This window comes from Aethalodelphis obliquidens, unplaced genomic scaffold (assembly GCF_003676395.1).
Source record: "Aethalodelphis obliquidens isolate GAN/ISIS:26980383/991018 unplaced genomic scaffold, ASM367639v1 scaffold17, whole genome shotgun sequence".
Taxonomy (NCBI): Eukaryota; Metazoa; Chordata; class Mammalia; order Artiodactyla; family Delphinidae; genus Aethalodelphis; species Aethalodelphis obliquidens.
In genome coordinates, this window is record NW_020837961.1 from 18,574,080 (window position 1) to 18,597,990 (window position 23,911).

A 23,911-nucleotide genomic window follows, 5' to 3' on the forward strand; every position below is an offset into this window, starting at 1 on the left:
CACTAATCTACTTTTTGTCTCTAAGGACTTGCCTATTCTGGACATTCCGTATAAATAGAATGATAACAGCATGTGGTATAAATGATACCGTATAAATGATAACAGCATGTGGTCTTTGGCGAGTGGCTTCCTTAACTTGACATAATGATTCCCTGTTATAGTATGTATCAGTACTTCATTCTTTATATTGCAGGGTAATATTCCATTGTATATGGAATATTTTTCTAATCCATTCATCAGTTGATGGACATTTGGATTGTTTCCACTTTTTGACTCTTACGGATAATGCTGCTGTGAACATTTGTGCCTCATGATTTTCCAAACTTGATACCAGAGAGCAACTCTCAATCCTACTCATTTTGCCTCAGCTGAGCAGGTTTTCAACATTTCGAGGCAGCTATTCTACAATAAGAGAAAAGAAGTAGAGGGGAGAGAACAGTCCCTTATTTCAGTTTTCCGCAAGGCCCAGGTACACCACCCCTCTTCCCACAGTTTGGTCACATGATCTGTTAAAATGTCCCATTTTACATAACCTGATTTGGGCTGGGATTCTGTCATGTGCATACAAAAGAGTTCAGGCTGATACATGACTTCTGATAAAACCTTAAACCGTGCTACCAGCAGTGAAGCTGTTTAAGTAATAAAAGTCCAAAGTTTAGAAATAACTCACAGCTGCTCCTTCATTGTACCTCTCTCATCTCTTTGTGGAAATAAGCTGCCTGTGGAAATAAACCCCAATCTTACTGCACCAAACCCCAAAACTTACTTTGCTCAGAAGTCTCCCTAATGATATTTAACCACCTCTTCCATTTCGGGCTTAAACAATTTGTTTGCACCATTATTTAGGGCTTACTTCTTTGTGAATTAAATTATCATTAATTTACATATCTGCCTTCTTCATTAGGCTGTAAGCTCTTTGAGACCTGGGACCCTTCTTGTTCAACTATGTGTTTCTAATAGTTCTTACAGTAATTGATTCAGCAAACACATTAATTTTTATATTATCAGTCACCTATTCTATGCTTAGAACTATGATAGCCCTGGGGATAGAAAAATGAATAAGATCCTTTGAGGGGCTTACATTTTATTATAGGAAGGCTATATTAAAATCAGTAAGAATAAACTGTATAAGTGTTGTTATGGTAAAAATGAGAATAAGCACAGGGGACAGGAAGGTGTAGTCCATTCTGTCAGATCATATAATCAGGTTTATAGGCGAATCCACTCTTAAGCCCAAGGAGGGAATCCCCTTTAGCTTCTGACAAACAGGTGTAATGGTTAAATCAGGGTTAATCTGTACCGTAGGTGAGGTCACTAATGAGCCTATTTCAGAGTCACAAAGTGGCCACAAGTCTTCAACTGATCTGTATTGTGATTTCTAGTTCGCTGGGACACATATCAGACAGTGGATCTCTTCTCCCTTTGTGTCTGAATAGGAATTAGGTAGCTAGGCCTCCTCCAGGGAATAGAAAGCATCCTAAGGGACTCCTACTAGACCATTCTCAGTGGTTTTCTTGTGTGGGAGGGAACCACCATACCCTTGTGTAATATGTACTTCTGCAAAGGGTGAAAAAAAATAACACGCCTACCTCATATGTAGCTTCACTCTTTCTTCTTTAAGGCAGTATTTTTGATGAAAAAAGAACTTGGTGGCAAGATAAATTGCATTCTACCAGTTAGTCACTGAAATCAGATCCCATTTTACTAAGTACGAAAGGTATAAAAGGGGCAACTATCGACACTGCTGGTACCTGTCCAGTTCATTCAGAGTTTCAAGAGAAGACTGAAAAAAATTTACCACTTGCTAAAGGTATTATAATAATGAATAAGTTACAGTAGATTTAGAAAAAAAGTGACATATTTAGCTCTATGGTACAGTAGCTTTACTGATCTATTATAATTTTTTGTTTGTTTTGGTGTAGGTTGGAATTAACTTGTGAAAATAGTTTCAGTGCACCAAGGAGCACTTGCCTTTTCCTGAATTGAGCTTACCTTTGAGATTATATTTTAATTATTTTAAATTGGTCAGGCATGGGGATAATTGATCCTCAGGGAGAGTTTTACTCGCTGTAAGGCTAAGCTAACCTTCCTGTGCATGCCCTAATCTTCTAAATATCCCAAATAACCCAGTGCCTGCTCTATAATAATATTATATTTCCTCTGTTATAATGTTGGAATACTCTATACTTTATTACAATTTCTATTATTTGTCTTATGGAACACACTCTAAGAATAGAAATTATGACACATAGTAGGTACTCAATATATAGTTGCTGACTGACTGGATAATCATCCGTCATAATTATTTTGAATATTCACTTTTTTTTCAAATTCCTTAGTGCTATTTCATGACAAGTATTCATTGTGCCTATAAAACAAAAATCTTTCATTTTTAAGTTGAATTTTTGTTAACTTAATTATTATACTATTAGGATAATTTTATGAATTATATACTTTAGCATATGAAATGTTCATCATTTATATATCGTTATTAGAATATTATACACATAGAAGATGCTCAGTATGTATTTATAGAGTGAAAAATAACTTTTATTTTTAATCTTAAATTTTTAAATTTATTTTCTTCTATTTGAGTTACTTGCAATATTACTTTCAGTAATTTCCAAAATAAAAGGCAGATTTTTTTTTCAGTAGGAAACAACTGTAAGAAAACTTATGCAAAATATTTGCAGTGGCACAAGACTAAATATAGTTCTTAGATCCCTCAGCAAAATTTTTCAAAGTGCTCTCCCATTCACATCTCTAGCCATTAGACAAATTTATCATACCCCTAACTTCCTCTGTTTCTGTGGCTATTCAAGCAACCTCCAGGGAGGTAGCTATATCTGTGACTTAAGCTCTTATCTATCTTCTCTCAGTATAGTTTTAAACATCCCTCTCCTATGTATATTTGACCTAGAGTCACAAAGAAATCACCCCTTAATAATGTCTTCTCTTTCCTTCAAAAGCATACATGATGTTTTTGATTCCAGGAGATCTTAATGAAGAAATATTTTTCATTGATCCCAATAATGATGGCCTGAGATTTCCCATAGCTATTCTGAAAGGCTTGGGATCCATGAACTCTACTTGAGGTCTAGCAAGAGAAGGTAGAGCCTGTGACATTGAGAGCCCTCTGTCCTGAAATCTCAGATGACTCATGAGGGCAGAAGTCCTCCATGGCTGTCCTCTTAAAAAGACGAATTGGGACCACACAGCTGGTCTCTCGGGAGGTGGGGAATGCACTAGCCACAGGAAAGGAGCAAAATGAACTCTCAGAAGACCTACAATTCTCTTGGTATTGGTTTCATGGCACCAACATTTCTGTTATTTGCTTTTGGAAAATGAAAACTCAATTTTTTAGTGAGAATTCTCACCATAAAATACCATTTTCTGTTCTGATATCCCTTTTTAGCTCTTTGTAGAGTCAGTTATGTTAACTGCTTTTTCTTCTCTGAATGAGTGTTTCAGACATTGATTGCAATGACTTGCTTTTCACATCATAATCCAAGATGATAGGGACTTCAGCAGGAAACTTACTTCACTTCCCTCAAATAACTGTCTGCATTATCTTCTCTTCTAAACTGTTAACAGGCTATTCACTGCCTTTTGAAATTGTGTGGTAGATGTGGGAAATACCTTCTATATGCTCTTCTAATTTTTGGACGGTGTCAAGGGGCACAATTATTAGAACCTGCCCTAAGCACACTAATAGCTAGTTACACCATTGGCTGAAACATTATCTTTGCTTCTCTTCCTGTTGAAATTTGCTTCCAAACCACTTCCTGTTGTTGTCTTCTAGTTCCAAACTCCCAAATTCAATGTTTCTTCACTATGATTTATTTATAACGGAAACTGCCCCAATAAACACATTGCTTACAAGAATATCCTTGACCCATCCAGTTGTCCAGAGGTATTTTTCAATTACTATAGAACCATTTAGTATTACTTTATCTGATACAACTCTCCACAAAAACTGAAGCACAATATCTAGAAGGCAGAGTTTTTGGAAGCAAGGGCTGTATCTTTTCATCAATGTATGTCCAGTGTCCAGCACTGTTATCTTGGATATGATAAGCACTTACAAAAATCTCTTTGAATGACTTAATAAATGAATAAATAAGTGAATAATGAAAATGTGAAGAGCAGTGTCTCCTTTTATCAATCCTGTAGATTGAAGCTAACAGGTTCAGCTATTGAGAGACCTGTGGTGAGTTAGGTGCTAAGAAAAACATTATAAGTAGGGTACGGAGTGGGACTGAAAACCTTATCTAATCAATAATTATAGGGTAAACACAGAAGCAAATTATCAGAGTTCTCAAAGAAAGCCAAAACAAGCAAAAAGAGAAATAGAGAATTTTAGATTTTTTTACATTTAAACATTTTATAGTATTGTTTCTTAAAACTCAGATACAGTAATCAAGCTCCGTTCCAGCAAACTCACTTTCACTTGTTAGCACAGGCAGGGGTGAGGATGGGCGGCAGTGAGTGTGGTGGTATCAGCTATGGTACAAGCAGAAAACAACTTGATTAGTTCCACAAGTCATCCTCAGTTGAACAGAAAAGTGAAGATTCAGCACATCTACACAACCAACAGAAGAAAGAAGTACATGATGCAAACAGCCCTGCAGGAAGGCATATCAAAGAGCTACCATATCCACCAATTAACAGTGAAATATTATTCCATAGGGACTTAGCAAATTAATGCTAAAGGGAATTGTATATTCTTTAATATATGTTCATTTAGAAGAATGTAAAATTTTTTCCTTATTAATGAATGTCTCCAAACACTCAATTTATCGCCGTAGGTTGGTGTCAGCTTTCTGTTGCTACTCTAACAAACTACCACAAACTTAGTAGCTTAAAACAACACTAATTTATTATGCTACAGTTTGGGAGGTCAGAAGTTCAAAATCAGTCTCACTGGGCTTAAAGACAGGCGTCAGCAGAGCTGGTTCCTTTTGGAGTCTCTGTAGGGGAATCTATTTCCTTGTCTTTTCCAGCTTCTGGAGGAGACCTACATTCCTTGGCTTGTGGCCCCTTCCTCACGTTATTCAAAGCACATTACTCCAATCTCTGCTTCCTCATCCTGTCTCTTCTCTGACTTTCCTGCTTCCATCTTATAAGTGCTCGTGTAATTACATTCGCTCACCTGGGTAATCCAGGCTACTCTTCCCATCTCAATATCCTTAACTTAATTCCACCTTCCATGGAATGTAAGGTAATAAATACACAGGTTCTGGGGATTCATATGTGGACATCTTTAGGGGGCCCATCACACAATTAGATTAGTATGAAAGAAGTCAGTTAAATGTGAGGAAGGATAAGAAAATGAAGAAAGCCTCCCAGCAACAACAACAAAGAAAGTATTATTGCTAAGAAATTCCTTCGTACCTTCCTAGTATTTGGTCTAGTTTTGAACTAGAAAATAAGATGTATAATAACACTCTATAAGAATAATATAATTCAGTGTCTAAAGATCTGGACATGTCCTTCAAGAGGAAAATTCTCCAATAATAAATAGCCATGAAGAAGCAAAGTACTCTTTCACTTTTACAATAGTTTGCTGCATTAGGAAAGAACCTGTTTTGTTCTTTAAAGGGATCCAGAATCTAAAAGTAGAAATAAAACCAGCAGAATTAGCAAAAGCATCCAGTCTGCAAGGGCACAAGAAATCAGCCACTGCAACTGCAACAGGGCAACGTCAAAACAGCCTCAGACATCCAGTTATTGGAACATAGCGTCAGTGTGAGACCCTTATAATTTCTACCGAGTAGAGTAATAATACTGAGGCTGTCAGTATGCTGCTAGAGGAAAAGAATGCAAGGGAAGAAAATCAATAGATCCAAGAGTTTGATATATTGAGAAACTAGAAACCAACTGTGGCTAGCATTTTTTGTCATTGTATAATAGAGGAAAAATCAGAAACCTGCTATTACACACTGCTGGTAGCATTCTGTCTGAAAAAGCATCTCAGTGTGAGAATTACTAAGTGCCTCTTCCCTGAGAACAAGTGTGAACCAAGAGATAACCCAGCATTTCAGACAGTATCATTTCCTTAGGGGAGAAAGTAGGGGGAAAGTAAAGTCAACCGTGACTAAAGTTGTGTTTGACACTAAGAAACAAGACCAAAATGAGTGAAAACATTTCTAAAATATCTTTTTGTAAATGCATAGGCAAAGTTAGAATACATGTAAGACTTAGGTCACGGCCTCTGTGTGTGTCATCTCCACACATTTTCTTTTCTTTGTGAAAACAATGTCTACATAGTCTCAACCAATAGTGCCAATATTGTAATGAATTATGAGTACGGTTCATGCCTATTTTTAAGGAGATAGATGCTCATTTCTATGAGATTTTTGCTCTGTGGGAAAGTGAGTAGGAAAACAAAAGCAATTTTTTGATATGTATATGTATAACCTTGCCTATGATGTCCATGTAATTTTTAGCAATAACTTTATGTGACCTTAAAAGGAAGAGAAGGCTTCTAACTAAGAGGGAAGGCTATAGGGTCAGATCTGGGATTGAATTCCAGCTCTGTCACTTAAAACTTTTAAAATCCAGATTCCTCATTTGTAAAATATAGTTAAAGCCACATTGTTTTGAGAACCAAATGACATGAACACTGTGAAACGCTTACATAGTGCTTGGCACATAGAATACTTAAAACAGAGTAGCTGTTAACAGCAATATTAATAAAACAAGAGTGAACAAATAAGTAAAGGGGCTAAGCTGTTACCTCATAACTTTTGAACAAGAGCTATGTTCTCATTCCGTACCTGAAACAAAAACAAACCTAGAATAATTTTTGAACTCTAGTAGATTTTTAAAGATTTTCTAGCACAAAGTCTTAACCAATGAAGTAGTTTTAAAAAACAGCCCATAATTTTAAACACATTTTTGTTTTTATTTTACCAGGATCACATGGATATAAATTGTGGAAGTGAGCATCTGAAAACATACTTAATTATCCTATGTACTGTAAGTCTTCTATGTGTATTAGAGGAGACAGCGTCATAAAATTGTATAGCTGGCAGAGACTCGAATATAATTATTCCAATTTCCTCATTTAGCTGAGATTATGCAAGGCTCAGAAATATTGAGAATTGCCCCGGTTGCCCAGATAGTGAGGTGGAGAGTCAAGATGGCATCCGCAGCCTTCTGACTTCCAGTCCGGGGTTCTTCAGACATGTGACAGATACAGTTTGCTATCTAAAGACTATCCTTCTTTGCAAATCTTTGTGTGCTGGGGGGGGGAATGAGCATTGTGTATTTCCGTAGAACAAACTGGGATGCCTTTGAAGATGTGGACACTTAACAGGGGAGCGGGAGCTGGAATGTGTATATCACTTTCTCCTCAAAATCTTTGTCAGGGCTTCCCTGGTGGCGCAGTGGTTGAGAGTCCGCCTGCCAATGCAGGGGACACGGGTTTGTGCCCTGGTCCAGGAAGATCCCACATGCCGTGGAGCGGCTGGGCCCGTGAGCCATGGCCGCTGAGCCTGCGCGTCTGGAGCCTGTGCTCTGCAACGGGAGAGGCCGCAACCGCGAAAAAAACCAAACCAAAACAAAACAAAAATCTTTGTCACAGTATCTTTTGTGAAGAAGATACATCACTTAGGGCATAGTCTCCCCAATGGATTGGTTTAAGAAGACTTATGCTTTCCTGAGAACTGAATTCCTGGAACTCTTGACCAAGAGTTGCACCCTGCAATCCAAACCTTCTGTCTTTACCTTATTGTACTGCGGTCTGTTGGTAAACAGGCATTTGTAGAAGACAGTAAACTTGTCACTATGATATTATTTCATAAATTAGATAATATCTTTTGCTCCATTATTTCAAATACAGGAAATCAACTTAAAGTTAATAATGAGGTTAAAGGAACAATTGGAAAGCGGATAAAGATACCTATAATAGTTTTCAAAATTTGCTGACATTTCTCCAAGTTTACTTCATTATGGTATAAAATGTAAAAAAGTACAGTTATGTGAAAGAAAAGTTTAACATTTTGATACTTTGACAGTTGATTTTCTAAAAAAGACTTTGTGAGGTAAATAATTGGTACACAAGCCTCCCTCCTAGGTTTTTTTTCTAAAAAGAGGGAGAGGGACATTTAGGCGTGAACGATTACCGAAACTTCAAATTGATCTTCAAAAATATTTTTAACATCAGAACGTAAATTAGTAATTTAGAGATCCTTGAGAGAACAAAGGACATTTATTTTAAGGCTCTGGGGGAAACTCTTGAGTATTTCACAGTCTTTAAAGCAAACAAACAAAGGACCTATTTAGATCCATAACTTATTATTTTTTTACTAGGCCCGTTTCTGACTTGGAGCAGGAATAGGAAATAAATTTTTAGAATTTAAAAATCATTTTATAATTTATGGCTCTAGCTTAAAATTTCTGGGCAAAATGCAATATCAGAAACAAACAGTGAACCAACCCAAAAAACCCTCCAAACAAACAAAAAAACCAACTATGTATCTACACCTACATCTTTATACCTTTACTGATACATCCATATCTGTATGTCTATATCTCTTAGTCCCCTTTTCCAGCAAGTGTCTACTTCTGGTATCCCTGTTCCTGGAAGTGGAAGCATTGTGGAAGCCCTTGAATGGGACAAGAAGGGCTACAGGAACAGGTAGCCTAGCTCAAAAAATGTCCTGAGTGAAAAGATGAGGCGGGAACAGGACCAGAGAGTGTTAGGAGAAACCAAAGCGTCCTAAAAAGGAGGCCCGAGCAAGCCCTTGAGCAGTTTCACTTCCGCGGGGCGCCCAGCGTGGCGAGCCCTCGCCCTGAGGCCCGCGCCCCGGGGCTGCGTTTCCGGGACCTCGGCCGCAGCCGCCGCGGTGGGAAGCGGGCTGAGGACGGTCGGGGGCCCGGAGACCAGCTCGCGGAGAACCTCAGACCGGGAGAGGCCGGGCTCGGCGGGCACCTGTCCAGGCGCCCGGGCTTCAGCAGCCGCGATGCTGCCAGCAGCGCCGGGCCGGGCGGGCGGGAGTCGGGAATGGCCCGCAGGCGGCCCAGCGCCCCGAGGTGGGTGTGCGCGCGGCCGGGCGGCCGGAAGGAGGCCAGCCCGCCCCGGGGTCCCGCGGAGACTGCGCCTCGAGGCCGCGGGACCACGGCTGCCGCTCCGCCGCGCAGCCGGCTTCTGTCGCGGGCTCCTTGCCGGGGGAATCGGGACGCGACGCGTTGGGAGCGCTCCTTTAGTCTGGGCGGCGTGCCACCGCCGGTGCCGCAGCTTCTGAGTAGCTGGAACTTTCCCGAGCACCCGGGACAGGCTCCTCTAGTTTCTAAAATCAGCTTGGAACGTGTTTTAAAGTTATGCATCAGCCTAAAACTTTTGTCAACATGGCAAACCTGCCCTTTGGTAGCATCGCCCGTTTACCAGCCGGGTCTCCCAAAATCCAATCCGGTAAATTTGGCCTGTGACTTACTAATCAGACAGGTTACTTTCTGTAAAAACTCGTCGAAACACAGATTTTATTAACTTGTTGAAAGGAAAAGCAGTCCGTTCGGTTGAATACATAAATGCATTTACGGGTCAAACAGAAGTTAAGGCACTTGTTTTCATTCCTTTTTCAAGTATGTCAAATGCATTTGTGAATTGTACACTGATGATAAAAAGTGTTCAGTTTTGAAAATTAAAAACAAAAGGCTTCACTTGGATATTAAGATTCCTGGAGATGTTCACACTGAGATGTGCGATAAGAAAATCTGAGTGAAATTCTATTAATTTGCTGAATGGAGTTTCTCATAGCTTATTAGCATTTTGTTAAGTAATGAAATTATGGCTTTAGCTGTTTCTCTTAGCAAGTGTTTTTTTTCATATATAAATTTTAAAAGACTGCTTTTCAGTTAAAATGGGGGTATTTGTGGCAATGGAAATGGCAAGAAAGGAATTATATCTTAATACGTTAACTTTCTAAATGTTAAACATTATTCTGAAAACTGTGGTCTGATGGACTGCATCTGTGCTTGGTTCAGTAAATAAACCAGCCTTGTCTTTTGAACCTTGAGTAGGTTAGCTCTTTTGTAATTTCAACTGAACAATTTAGTTAAATAGAATCAGCTACAATTTGTTTGAAACTTCTAGATGGAGCACTTTAGCCAGAACATGACTATTATTTCACTTAATACTCAAGTAATACTTTGAGGTATTTGCTATTGTGAATAATGCTGGAGTGATGTGAACCAACTTTTGTCTCATCCTGAGTATCCCTGTTCCTCCCATGCGTTTCCCCCCATCTCCTTTGGTCCCTCCAATATGGTATTTATTACTTGCTTCATTTGTCTCCTCATCTGGCACAGGTAATGACACTTTTCTTATACTGAGCTATCTTTTTGTTATTAACCCATGCCATTCCTAGATATGAAGAGTATTCTAAAAGAACTATTTCTGATTAATCGTTTTTTAAAAAATGGATACCTTTCCGTGTGACCTCTGTGTCTGCTTTGGGCAAGTGTCTCCACAGCATCTTAGACTTTGGCTTAATGTGACACATTAAGGGTCAGTTAGTCCAACTGCCTCATTTTAGACATGAGAAAACTGAGACTCAGGGAGTGATTTGCCCACAGTCCCATAACCAATAACTATTTGAAGATCCTGTTCATCATTTCAGCAACAATCTTTACCTGCCCACCCCCAAGACTTGTGTAGTGATATGAGTGTAAAATGGGCAAACACAGTTTAAAGTGGTAAATACAGTTTCATGCCTATGAAGATTATATGTCTAGCATTAGGTATATTGTGTATTTGTAATGACAATATCTTGTGTTTACTGCCATCAGAGAAATCTTTGAGTGTCCAACTTGTCCTTTAATGGAAGCAGAAAAGATACGATACCCAGAACTAAGACAGTGTGAAAATGGTGCACAGTGGTGAAAATTCCGCTTAGACTTTATTTTCTGGCTTTATGTTTAACTAGATACTGTCCACTAATGTCCAAAAGAGAAATTCCTTCCTTGTTTTATTCCAAAACTAATGATGGTTTAAATTTAAACTGCTACCTTCAATAAGGACTGTTTATTAAAGCACAGATTGCTCCCTACCCCATAGTTTTTGTATTTTTTATTAATATTATTTGATGCCTCTGATGAAGAGAGAGATCAGTTGTTAGGTTAAAAGCAGAAAGCATCTGTCCTGTCTCACATCTTAATATGTTAACTTTCTAAACGTTGAACATTAACATTCTGAAAACTGTGGTCTGATGGGCTGTATCTTTGCTTGTGAGAAACATGGTTTGTCTAGGTCTTTCCTTTGTGTCCTAAAGTTCTTGAAGATTTGAAGCTCTTTACTCTTAACTACAGTCTTCCAACATAGCCAACAAGGTAGATTTCTCCTACCAGGGAAATACCCTATTTAACTCTAGTGGCTGGTAAAACTTGCTTTCTTCAGACCAGCGAGAAAGGTTCTGAGATAAGCTTACTTATGCTGAGATTTTAAAGAGAGGTAGCTCTCTCAGGGCCTTTTTACTTTAATATGGGATAATTCTGTAATATTTACTTGCTTAGGATTTGAGGCGTACATAACAGCATACTGGACGTCGTACTTGGGGTAGCAGAGGGACCTTTCTTGCCACATGTATCTGAACATGTGCTTTAGGTGATCATACCCTACTTATGATGGCCTCTGGGCTCAGACTGCTTCAGTCCAGCTTCATTGCATATCTGCTTTGCGATCTTGGATAAATCAATCAATCTGTCATTATCCCAACTGGTCCATTAAAAAAGCAAAAGTGGGTACAAAGCAACATTTATTTGAAAGAATGTTTTTGAGGATTAAAGGAGAAAATGCATGTGAAGTGCTTTTCAGGGTGCCATAGCAAAGAGTAATTGCTTGATACGTGTTAGTTTTACTTCCTTGGTCATTGGTCAGTAGTGTCATATTTACATGTAAAAGATAGAGTTCTTATTGAGAAGCTGCCTCATGGTGACTTGGGGAAAAACTTAAAAGAATGAAGCCATCAAACTCCCACACTAAAAAAATTTGGGAGTGTGACTTCTGTAGTAAGATATTGTCATAATCTTGGGGAAATAGTGTGGTTAATAGTTCTGAGAGGAGAAAAAGAAGGAATCCACAATGAGAATAACTAAGGATAGATGGATTAAAAGGGTTTCAACTAGGGCAGTTACAGGAAAGAATAAAGCGGGAATTTAAGAGGACAAAATGAGAGTGTGTTTTATTTCCCCATATCACAGAGTACCAATTGTGACCCAGTTAAAAAAAAATAAATGTATGTGAAAAAAATAAGCATCAAACATAAAATTGTGGGATACTTCATCAAATTATAAGAAGATGGAAGATCTATTTTACCAAAATATTTACTGTTGGGTTAAAAAAAATCCAATGTAAAGAATATCATTCCTGCCAAATATAAATCACATGTTTTGAGAATTTAAATGGCTTTTGCCCGATCATCTAAGTTACAGTTGCTATTTTATTACTTTCTTTATAAATTATAGAATATCTTATAGTAATTTTGGAGACAACTATGAAATAAGAATAGGAAGGACAAACATTCTGGAAGTTATTATTTAAAAATAAGTTATTATATGGCCTTGTAATTCTTTCCTGTTTTAAATGTAAAGAATGGTATCTAAGTTTTACTGCAGACACTGAAATAGTCCAGGTGGTGAAAATAACAGATATTGTATGGACTTATACCCTCCTGTATTTATTTTTGACTCAGAGAAAAATAATGAGCCTTTTAGACCTTTACCACTGAACAGAAATATCATTGTTGCTTCCAAGTGCTCCAAATTGAGATAATCCAGAAAGACCACTTCCCTTTGTAATCATAAGAAGTAATTCATCATTGCCTTGTGGTCTTTTGTAAGATTTTCTTTGCTCCAGTTTATTAAAATAAGTTTTGTTTTATCATATTAACCATGTGCCATATTTTCCTTTCTTTTAAGCTCCTGTACCTCTTTTCCATATTAGTAATTCTCATTGCTTCATGATTTATGTGTTCCATTTTATAAGGAAGACATACTGAAAAGTGTAAGAACAGTTCCTGACTTGGAATTTCATTTGCCTGATTTCGTTTGGTCATGATGTACGCTGAGGTGTAAACTTCATCCTTTGGTCGGGATCAATATCCTCATTCCCTTTTTGTTTGAATTTATCCTTAGGATCATGTCTCACTTTCAGAAGAAGACATAGTGTCAGACCACTTGAAATTTTGGCCTTCTTTTAATAGCTACCATTTATTACGTTTCTACTTTGAATTCATATCATATAGATATCACATTACCTTGACAGTTGAGAGCATCAGAGGATTAGCACCTACTTTGGACAAGAAGTTATATTGTTCCATATAATCATATGAAAACATTTAATAATTCATTGTGTTCTTTCATTTCCTAAAAAAACGTGTAATTTTTGTTTTAGGGTTTGGGGTGGAGGGTGAAGCACCAACATCAAAGATATGGAGAAACAAATCATATCAAAGTGGTAGGATTCTATAAAATCATGGAACTGGAATGACACATTGTAGAGCAGGGCTCCCCAACTCCCAGGCCGTGGACCGTTAGTGGTCCGCAGCCTGTTAGGAACTGGGCCGCACAGCAGGAGGGGAGCAAGGGGACACTTCACTGCCGCTCCCCATCGCTCGCATTATCTCCTGGACCACCCTGCCCCCCGCCCAGCCAGCGGAAAAATTGCCTTCCACGAAACCGGTCCCTGGTGCCAAAAAGGTTGGGGGACCACTGTTGTAGCGTATTTCTTGTGACTGTATGAAGAATCCCTAAAATTTATACATTTTCTACATTGGCCAATCACATTTTATTTAGATTTAGTAGACCCATGTAATTAAAAAAATCTCAGGAGACAACTACAGTTTTAATACAATTCGTGAACTATTGGGTCACAGTTGGGAAAGTGAGTGAGATAAAACTGAAGCAAAAATCTACTTTGATTTCAATTAAGGAGATAATTTCCTTAATTTCCTCATTACTTTTCAGTAAGAGTTTAGAACTTTCACTACTCCAGGCACTTCTCTGTAGACCAGAGGACCCTTCCTTTATCATATCCTGTCCATCCATACCTATGTAAAATGGGTAGAACCATGGACAGCCCAGATTCCACAAACAGTTACTTTGGCCAAGAATAGGCACTTGATTGAAAGGCAGCCAGTCCGTGGACTGCTTCATGACCAGTGATGTGTGTTGTCTGGCACACACGTTTAAAGGTTTGTTGGCCTCAACCAAGCCCTTCTTTCAAACAAGAGATAATGAGACTGTTGTCAGGGGAAGGTTGATGTTTGATGATATACAGTAGAGGCTGACAGCTAGTTGACTCATGTGCAAGGTGGATAATTAGAAAGAAGACGAGAAGAGAGAATTAAGGAGCACTGAAAGACAAAGAGAGGAGTTTTAGTTTCTGACTTCCCATTTCCAGACCAAGTAAGACCCAGCTGCGCTTGTTCTGATATTGTCTGTTCATGAAATGCCTGTGGTGTCCTTGCAATGACCTTCTCTTTACATGGACTAATTTGAATGAGCTTCTCTTCTTTGGAGGAAAAAAAAGAGTTTGGGTTAGAATAACTTTATTTCTCAAACACTGCCACTCCTGTTCACAGAAGCTTCTTCTCTTTTAGAAAGTTGTTATTATTGTTCAAGTGATGTCTTCTATGCATCTTCCATTGAAAGTTAAAACAATCTGAGAATTAGGTCTATTCCTTTTATGTGCTGAAAGTAGGGTGCCTTATGAGTAAGTCTTGTGTTCCTCTAGATAAGAATATTTGGAGTTTTCTAGCTTTATTGTTGATATTTGAAGAAACCGCATGCAGCTATTTTTGTCTCTAAACTTGAAGTCTCTATAGTTGGTGAGGAAATACTTCATTCAAAGGTTAATATTATAAGAATTAAGCACTGTTAAGAAGTCTAGAGTTTTGCATTATGTACTATAGTTACAGAATTACGTTAATTATAAAATTTAGCAATAGACTTTTTGTTTTGTTAATTCTGTTTTTATTTATCTGAAAAATTTACAGCATACTGTTTCTGACAAATTTTTAGAATGTATTGAAATTGAGGCACACAGAGAGGATGCTTATGACATTTATCTTGGTAAAAAAGGAAGAGAAGATACAAAAGCAGCATAATTTACTGACTATTATCGCAATCCCCCGGCATATGATGAAAAATAGCATCACTGACAGGCAATTGTGAAAACTTTATACACACTGTCAGCGGATTAATATCAATCTGAAGCAGTGTAATCAGCATTGTACTTCAGAGATTGGTCCTTGATTAAGATATTTTTTTTAGTAATAGAGTAGAAAGTTTAGTATCCTCATTAGGTTACAGATGATATGTTAATAATGGGGTTAATGATCATCTTGGAAAACAAGATTAAATTCAGTGTGCTCTTACCAAACTGGGGAGATAGGCACAAATTAATGAAGTTCAGGTGTGATCAATTAAGTGTAGTGATGTAGATGAAGGAATTAGGCTCAGAATGATAAAAGATTTTCAGGTTTTGACAAGGGTACATTCACAGTCTTATAATGAGCCACAGGGAGAGTTGCAGAAGAAGAAGCTGGAAAAGTAAACGGAAACTAAATTACATAAATCTGTGAGCAAAGTTCCCTAAGTAAATATAATGAGTAGCTATTGAAGAGTTTTAAAACAGAAGCATGACATCACTAGATTTTGGTTTTTAGAAGATCACATGAAAGGCTATTCTTCTTCTGAATCACCTTCTAAATCAATGAAGGTGAAAATAAGAGAATTTATAACCTAAAAAAAAAAAGATCATGTAACCTGCTTTTGGTACAACAAATTGGAAGAGGTCAAAACAATGGAAAGGTTTTGAACAATTAGGAGTTTATCAACCAGTAAAATATAGGGAGAAGTGGACATGTTTATTAAGAACTATTACTTACATACTTTTTGTGGTATAGTAGGAGATATAGAACCTGAGGGGGAAAGAGATGTGAAGAATCAGTCTTAGGTTTGTGGCATGGAAAACTTGGAGGGTCATAAAGCTGTCGTTTACTCCAATGGAAAAGATTGAAAGAGCAGGAGGAAACGGTAAGGGCATGAGAACATCCAATTTCAATTTTGCGTATATTATATTTGGGATATCTGGGAAATATTCAAGTAGCGATGTCAAGTAAACATTTGATATTATGATCTGGAGCTCAGAAAGGCAGTTCAGGCTGGAGATATAAAATTGGGGAAAATACAGTCTTTAAAACTGCATCAGTAAATAAGATAACAGAAAAAAAAAGAGTTTAGAGTAGAAAGAAAAGATGACCCAGGATAAAGAACCATGTAAAGCAAACATTTAAAGCATTGATAGAGCGAGAGGAGTTACCCAATATGATTGAGGAGAGGCTAAAGAGAAAAGGAGGAAGATAAGTGTAAAACGGCAAGAATTCAAGAATAAAATGTTTGGGGAAGGCAAGAATGGTGAACTGACTCAGATTCTTTGAATAGGTCAGGTAAATTGAGGACTGAAATTTAGCCAATGGATCTGGCACCTTGAAACTTAAGATGACCTTAGAGAAGTAAGTAGCTTTAGTAGAGGGGATGCGAGTTGAAGGGTGAAGGTAGATGAGGATGTGCACGCCATGTAGACAACTTTTTAAAGCGTGGCTGCCAGAGTGTAGAAAGGAAGTAGCCACTGCAGGAGATGTGGGCCAAGGAAAGAATTTTATTTATGTATATATTTTTTTGTTTTAAGATCTGTGCTGCTATAATGATTTACTTGTACTCAAAAGCTAATAGCACTACACCAAAGGGGATTTTCTCCTGTGAAAACTTTCAAAGACAAGTTCCATAAATTCCATTAGGAACACATTTTAATGTATAGATTTTCTTATGTGTTTAAATATTCTGTTTCATTTTTTCCCTTACTTCTTTCCTTCTCTTTTTCCATGTTTCCAGAGTGCTTCTTCCTCCTCCTCTCCTCCCCTTCCTTCTCCTCCTTCATTCCTTTTCCCTCTCCCCACCTCCTTCTCTCCCTAAGCATCAGTGTTAATGGAAAATAACATATTTCTTTAGAAACTTTGTTTCTAAAACTTTTCATATTTCATAGAAACTTTGTTTCAATGCTAGATTATTCCATAGCTTTATTTTTTGTTGATCATCCCGTCCTTTTTATCCAAATTGGAATCAATGCATCACTATTATAATCATATCTTTGCACATGCTTCAACTCTCACCCACCTCTTTTTGTCATACCCGCTTGATAAAACAGCAACCCTACATAAGTCTATCCAATTGTATTCTTCCTGTCCGAATCCACATAACTGAATGTTGCTAAATAAAAGCACATTCAAGCAGGTTGGTATAGTTATAAATGTTGACTGTTCTTGTTACATGTTAGTTGTGTCATAGAAGATTTTGATAATAAATGACAGTGAGCTCAAAATTGCATTCCCTGACAAGGGTGTAGAATGCAGATTTGTTCTGTGATGTCAGATCAGTGAAATCTTACATACTTTCTGTCTGCTGATGGGCAAAAAACACTGTACCATGCTACCTAACACTGTATACACTAGATAAGGTGGCTCTTGAGCGCTTGAAATACAGCTGGTTCAAACTGAGATGTGCTGGAAATCTAAAAACACACACTAAAAAAAAAAACAAAAAGGGCTTCCCTGGTGGCGCAGTGGTTGAGAGTCCGCCTGCCAATGCAGGGGACACGGATTCGTGCCCCGGTCCGGGAAGATCCCACATGCCGCAGAGTGGCTGGGCCCGTGAGCCATGGCCGCTGAGCCTCCGCGTCCGGAGCCTGTGCTCCGCAACGGGAGAGGCCACAACAGTGAGAGGCCCGCTTACCGCAAAAAAACAAACAAACAAACACACGCACACTAGTTTTCAAAGATTTAGTACAAAAAAGTAGAATATAAAATCTCTCAGTCATTTTTATATGGATTACATTTTATATGGATTACATTTTATATGGATTAAATATATTGCACTTACTGGATTAAATTAAATATATTACTATAATTAATTTTACCTGTTTTTATTTTTGAAATGTAGCTGTTACAAAATTAAAATTACATATGTGGTTAGCATTTGTGACTTGTATTTTCTGTTGGATAGCAGTGCTCTCAGCTTTCAAAAAAAACCCCAGTTAAATCCATTAAAGGTTTGATTTCTCCCTTATAAAATATTGTTATATAAATATTACCAGATAACTGTCATAAAAACGGTAACGTAATTCACAGTCCCTCCAGCAGTTTAAAGAGACCCTCTTCCCATTCATGCCCACCCACAGAAGGTATATTAATAGTGACATTTCATTATTATTTGAATGCTAGGTAAAATTTAACTAGCATTTTTTCATATCATTTACTCATATTTCTATCATGTCTTCTGTCTTAATAATTTATAAGAGCACATTGTAAGATCATACTGTAAGAACATATCATATACTTTATCTTATGGATGACAGATACTTTTCTTTATCTTAGTCTTTCTAAATGATTTAGATTATGGTGTTTGTTGCCACTGAATATATTTTAATGCTCATTGGTTCAAATATGCTTATATTTTCTTTCCTAGTTCTGTTTCCTGTCTTGGCTGGAGAAGTCTTATAAACCCCTAAATGACCAATGTCACTTTCTACATTTTTTTTCTAGGATTTAACTTTTTATAGTTGCATGTAGTATGCTTGGGATTTATTTTTGTTTATAGCATGAGGCTGAAATCCAACTTAAGTTTTTCTTTTTTTAAAAAAATAAGGGCAGCCAATTGAGAAATCAACATTTATTAAAGGAACCCTACTCTTCCAAATGAATTGAAATACCACTGTTGCCATACAGCAAATTTTCGTATATCCTGGAATTTGCATTTGGAGTGTTCTGTTCTACTAATGTATTTGTTTATTCCCAAGCCAATATCTGCTAAGGAAAGTTCTCCCAAGAAATCTCCTTTTCCTTTATTTTCTTGGCTATTAATAGATATTTATTCTTCTGTTTTGCCACTTGCATTTAGAGATTATTTTGTCCACTTTTCCTTCCCATGAAACAATTGGGATGCTGTGTAACACGTTTAGAAGCATTTAATAGAAAATAATCTAGCAGTTTTAAGCAGAAAGAACTTTAAGATAGGGAATTGAGTTTTTACATAATTGATGTAAGGAGTTTGGAAATAGGCTGGGACAGTTTTCCTAAGTGTCCCGCTTGGGTGGGGGGCTGGAGCAGGGGGTAGGGGCAAATGGGGTGGTGACTGCTTTCTTATCACACCATCAGGAAGCTAGGGAATCTGGAAGGCACTGAACCAGATGTTGGCACCTGAAACACACTGGCGTCAGGACCCTAAGAATTTCTGGCTTATAAGCCATCTCCTGTTTGCTGGATCTGCACTAACAAAAACAGATGCCTTTCATTTCTTTGGAATTGCATTATATGCATATACCGATTTGGGGAGAATCAACTTGAAATTCTATTAAGTATTCTATTGGATTAATTTGGGAAGAAAATTCTGTGTGAAAAAGGTCCTAGGTTTCAGAAGTATATAGTAACTTGGGTTACTTAAATCAATTGACAAAACTGGAAACTTTCCACTCACTCATGTTACAACCACATGAAGGTTGAACTTTCCTGATGTGCTCCTGTGAACAAATGTAACAAGTCATTACTTTCTGTATTTGAAATGTCTTTCCAGGTAATATTTTATCACAAAATTAGTTCCTTGAATCATTAATTGGAAAAATGTGACCTCTGCATTGAAATTATGAGAAGGAGAAATTTTATTAGTATTAAACTGTATAAGATATTAAAATTAAAAAAGACACACAATGCCTTTTTAAAAGGAATTTAAGATAGATCTTTGGATATGCCTATAGAATATTAGTTTACAATTTATCAAAAATTTTATTTGTATTATAGAGGAAACTACTTTCCTAATCTCTCACCTGTTTCCTATACATTTTTCTAATTTAACATTGATAAATGTTATTTTACACGATAACTAAGGCTACAAGTTGTGTTCACCTTTGTGAGTTGATTATCTGTACTGATATCTATGTCTTACCTATATCAACTCAGATATGGGATCTGTCACTTACTTGTGTGACTTTGAACAGATTACTTATCTAGGATCCAATTCTTTTATATCTGGAGTGGGTAGCACCCTATTTTATAGGATCATGATGATTAAATATAATTCTGTGTGTAAAGTGCCTGGAGCATTCATGACAGGTGCTTAGCAAAAGGCAAATATTATTACATCCAGCATAAGCTGGTATTCAGCTTTCACTTTTATTGGAAGAAATGTGTTTACATGGCTCATTCCCTGCACTTCTGGTGTCACATACATATGAATCGCAGGATTGAGAGCCTCATATAAATGTTCTTTCAGTTCTCCTGTTTAATTTTTCTCAACACTATATTAAACACTGTAATATCTCAAACACATGATTCTCTGGGGATTCATTACAAACTGAACTTGATGAAACCTGTGATCTGTTATGAAAACAAATGCTGTGGTTCTATATGTGAATTGTGCGTTGTCTTGAGGAAACATAGTTAATGGGTAAAGAACATTTTTCTCATTTTGAGAATATAATTCTGTTTAAGCATTATATTTTCAAAAATAAAAATGTAGTTAATGTTCATTGCTTTATCCTTGGAGGAGACTTGGTCCACAACTGTATCATAGATTATACCCCCCCCTCCCCGGCCCCATGAAGAAAAAACGACACACAGAAAAACTGGATCATAGTGTAGTTGACTCATAATGTAGTTGACTCAGATCATACTGTAGTTGACTCTTAACTTTTGTGATAAAGGCATTTCTAATATCATCATATAGTTAGATAATAGTTGATATAGTTGTATAGGTAAAGCTTTAGTGATATATTTGAAATTGTTTAAATTATGTCTGAGCAGTGTATTCCTTATAGGGTATAAATCTATACAGTGTTTCACCTAGACCTCTAAGGGTGAGGAGAATAACAGAAAGGGGCCCCTAAGCAAATTTCTAGTTTTAAGTAACCTACAGTTCTATAATTATGGAGAGAAAGGGACAGCTTTTCTATTTTTTTTATGAGAGCCAGCCTTCCGAGAAGTTAACAATTAACACACATTTCATTTCTGCCTCTCCTTGGGAAAATATAGAAGATTCGTTAGAAAGTATGCTCGTATGTAGTACTTTATTATGTGACCTCTGAGAATAATTTTCTGATCTGGTGCCTATGAAAATCTAGGCTTAGGTTCCTCATTCTGAGTTTAAAGCCTACCTGAATCACCAAGTAGTTAGTCATGTGACTTTAGGTAACTGTTACAGGACCTCTCTGTACCTCACCAAGAAATGAGGAAAGAACACTTAGTAATACTTGCAGCAGAGCAGGTGCTCTGTAATTGATGGCCGTCATGGCTGCTGCGAGGTGAGTAGGTGAGTGGCCATGTGAGACATTATGAAGGGTGACTCATACTTCTCTTACCTGATGGTCAATACCTCAAAAACCTGAGTTCATACTTCCAGGGCTTTATTCCTTTAATACTGTGTTGCCCATATTGCTCTATAGCATATACATTCCTTGGAAAAAAGTTTTCTATGGAGGAAAAAGTTTTGAATATACATATTAGAACATTAAAATGGCCTGAGAAATTCTGCAATAAACAATGTCTCTTCAATCTCCTTGAAGCTATTGTTTCACAAATATATTTAACCGTGGGATGCTTTGTCATCTCAACACTGGTAGAGAAGTAAGTCCTTCTGCACAAAGTTATCATCCCTGTTAAATGGCAATGAGTTCTTGAGAGGATGACTCTTTCAACCAGAGACTGGTTGCACTCCTTTTAGCTGTTTTCCTCGGTCTCTTCATTCCATTATGTAAATAAAGTTCTGACCCTTTGCTGATGACCACATTTTGAAAGAGTGGGAGGGAGGGAGGCTTATAATAGAAATAAAAGCAGAAGGAGCTATACAGTAGGGAAATGACATTGGTAGACTGAGTAGGGCACACACAATTGGCCGATTTCTTTCATTCTCTTATTTTTAATTCTGACCATTCAGGTGGGACCTTTGATTACGGGATGTGCTAGAGAAAATGGGAGGAAAATCAGAAGGTGATTTTCTGTTAGGGAAAGGAAAGTGTATGAATGAAATGGAACTGGGAAAGTACACAGGGAATTCTAACATAATAATATTTTGGAATGTATTTATGAGGTTGATATTTAAATAACGTGTGCATCTTAACTGAGCAAATGATTTTACAGATATTTTCACATGTTATATCTGTAAACCTACCACTATCTCAGTAATCATGTAAGCTATGTAGATGCCTTCACATTGTTTAACTATTGGGATTTCATTCATCAGAACATTCTAAAATTAAGAGCATCTTGACTACATGGCCATAAACAGATTACCTCATGTTAGAAATGTCTGTCAATGAAACACATGTTTGATGCAAACGTATGGGCTATTAAGAGTCACCCAAATAAATTTCTGTTGAAATATTTTTCAACCTAAAACAACAGAAACTGATATAAATGCAAATAATTTAGACAGAGAATGAATTTTATGTCTTGGAGATTGACTAACTTAACAGCCCACATAGAAAACATTGTTAATATGACAATGACTTTTATTACTGAAATAGATTGGTTGCTATCTAAAGGAAGGGGTAACCTCTGGCATCCATTCAGCAGAGAAAAACACATTAATAGATGCTTCCTGATTTGCTAGTACAAAGTGTGACATTAGAGTAGCCAATTAAGTTTATGAAAAAGGATAAATAAAGGTGAAGCCATTTCTGAATGCCCTGTTTCTGAATATCCTCGGAGTCCTGTATCTACCCTTAGATAACCACCCTGGTTTCCAAATTCTTTCTCAATTGTTTGGTTTGCATATGAGCTGCCTTTGATCGTGAAAAAAAAGTCTTAAAAATTCACAGAACTATTTTTTTATTTTTTATAAATTTTTCAATTAAAAAAAATTTTTTTGACTGCATTGGGTCTGCATTGCTGCACGCGGGCTTTCTTTAGTTGTGGCGAGCAGGGGCTACTCTTCGTTGTGGTGTGCGGGCTTCTCATTGCGGTGGCTTTTGTTGCGGAGCACAGGCTCTAGGGTGCGCAGGCTTCAGTAGTTGTGGCACGCGGGCTCAGTAGTTGTGGCTCATGGGCTCTAGAGCACAGGCTCAGTAGTTGTGGTGCACAGGCTTAGTTGCTTCGCGGCATGTGGGCTCTTCCTGGACCAGGGCTCGAACCTGTGTCCCCTGCATTGGCAGGTGGATTCTTAACCACTGTGCCACCAGGAAAGTCCTCACAGAATTTTTTACACAAAGATAATTTTAAGGCATTTCTCAATATTATATTAACTTTATAAATCTGGTAACTAATAGTTTAGTATTTTTACTAAGATTTCTATAACCGTTTAATATAACTAAGAATATTTAATTAAAATATATTCTGGGGCAAATAGAAAGAGTATGATTATGGTTTAAAAGTAAATGAAATTTAATATCCTCCATGTATGTCTAGAAGATTAAATCATTGTGCTTCATTATTTTTTCTAAAATAATACATGCACATAATTGAAAATATGTAACAAAGACTGAAAAGGTAGAAAAAAGCAGTGTATGTACTTCTAGTTTTTATTTTTCTATGTTTACTTTTAATAGTTTTACTCGTTTAGCATTGTAGCTTTAATATATTTACTGTTTGTATGTGCACTTTAAAATTACATTTGTATAGCTGTTTGGTGATATGACATTTGTAAATATGTCAGCTGTGCTCTCTCCTCATATAAATCTGTTGCACAATGTTTTAAAACAAAAGAAAACAAAAGAAAAAGAAGAAAATCCACAATGATTTATTGGATAAAAGAATAGATCATTGTCCATACAAGATTATTTTAATTAATTTAAAGAAAGACTGAGAAAGACAAATTTGGTTTGATTTCACTTTTATAAAAAAACAAAACAAACTAAGCAGCA

At 37.0% G+C, this 23,911-nt stretch overlaps 1 protein-coding gene and 1 long non-coding RNA gene across 7 annotated transcripts in view; one reads left to right on the plus strand and one right to left on the minus strand.

Moving 5' to 3' along the window:
• BANK1 (B cell scaffold protein with ankyrin repeats 1) overlaps positions 1-23,911 on the plus strand; it is a 430,151-nt gene that overhangs the window by 115,114 nt on the left and 291,126 nt on the right. For 3 of the 6 annotated variants that reach the window (XM_027117004.1, XM_027117006.1, XM_027117007.1), the window contains exon 1: positions 8,832-9,039. The exons of 2 other annotated variants lie outside the window; for them this stretch is intronic. In XM_027117004.1, the coding sequence (XP_026972805.1) occupies positions 8,970-9,039 (70 nt within the window). In that variant the 5' untranslated portion in view covers positions 8,832-8,969. Of the gene's footprint in view, positions 1-8,831; positions 9,040-23,911 lie in introns of those variants that run through there. One more of the 6 variants, XM_027117005.1, reaches the window with a different exon arrangement.
• Positions 3,422-8,810, minus strand: LOC113626011 (uncharacterized). Its single transcript, XR_003434989.1, has 3 exons — positions 8,505-8,810; positions 6,740-6,779; positions 3,422-4,503 (listed from the first exon to the last, which is right to left on the minus strand). It is a non-coding gene; the product is annotated as an uncharacterized LOC113626011 (long non-coding RNA).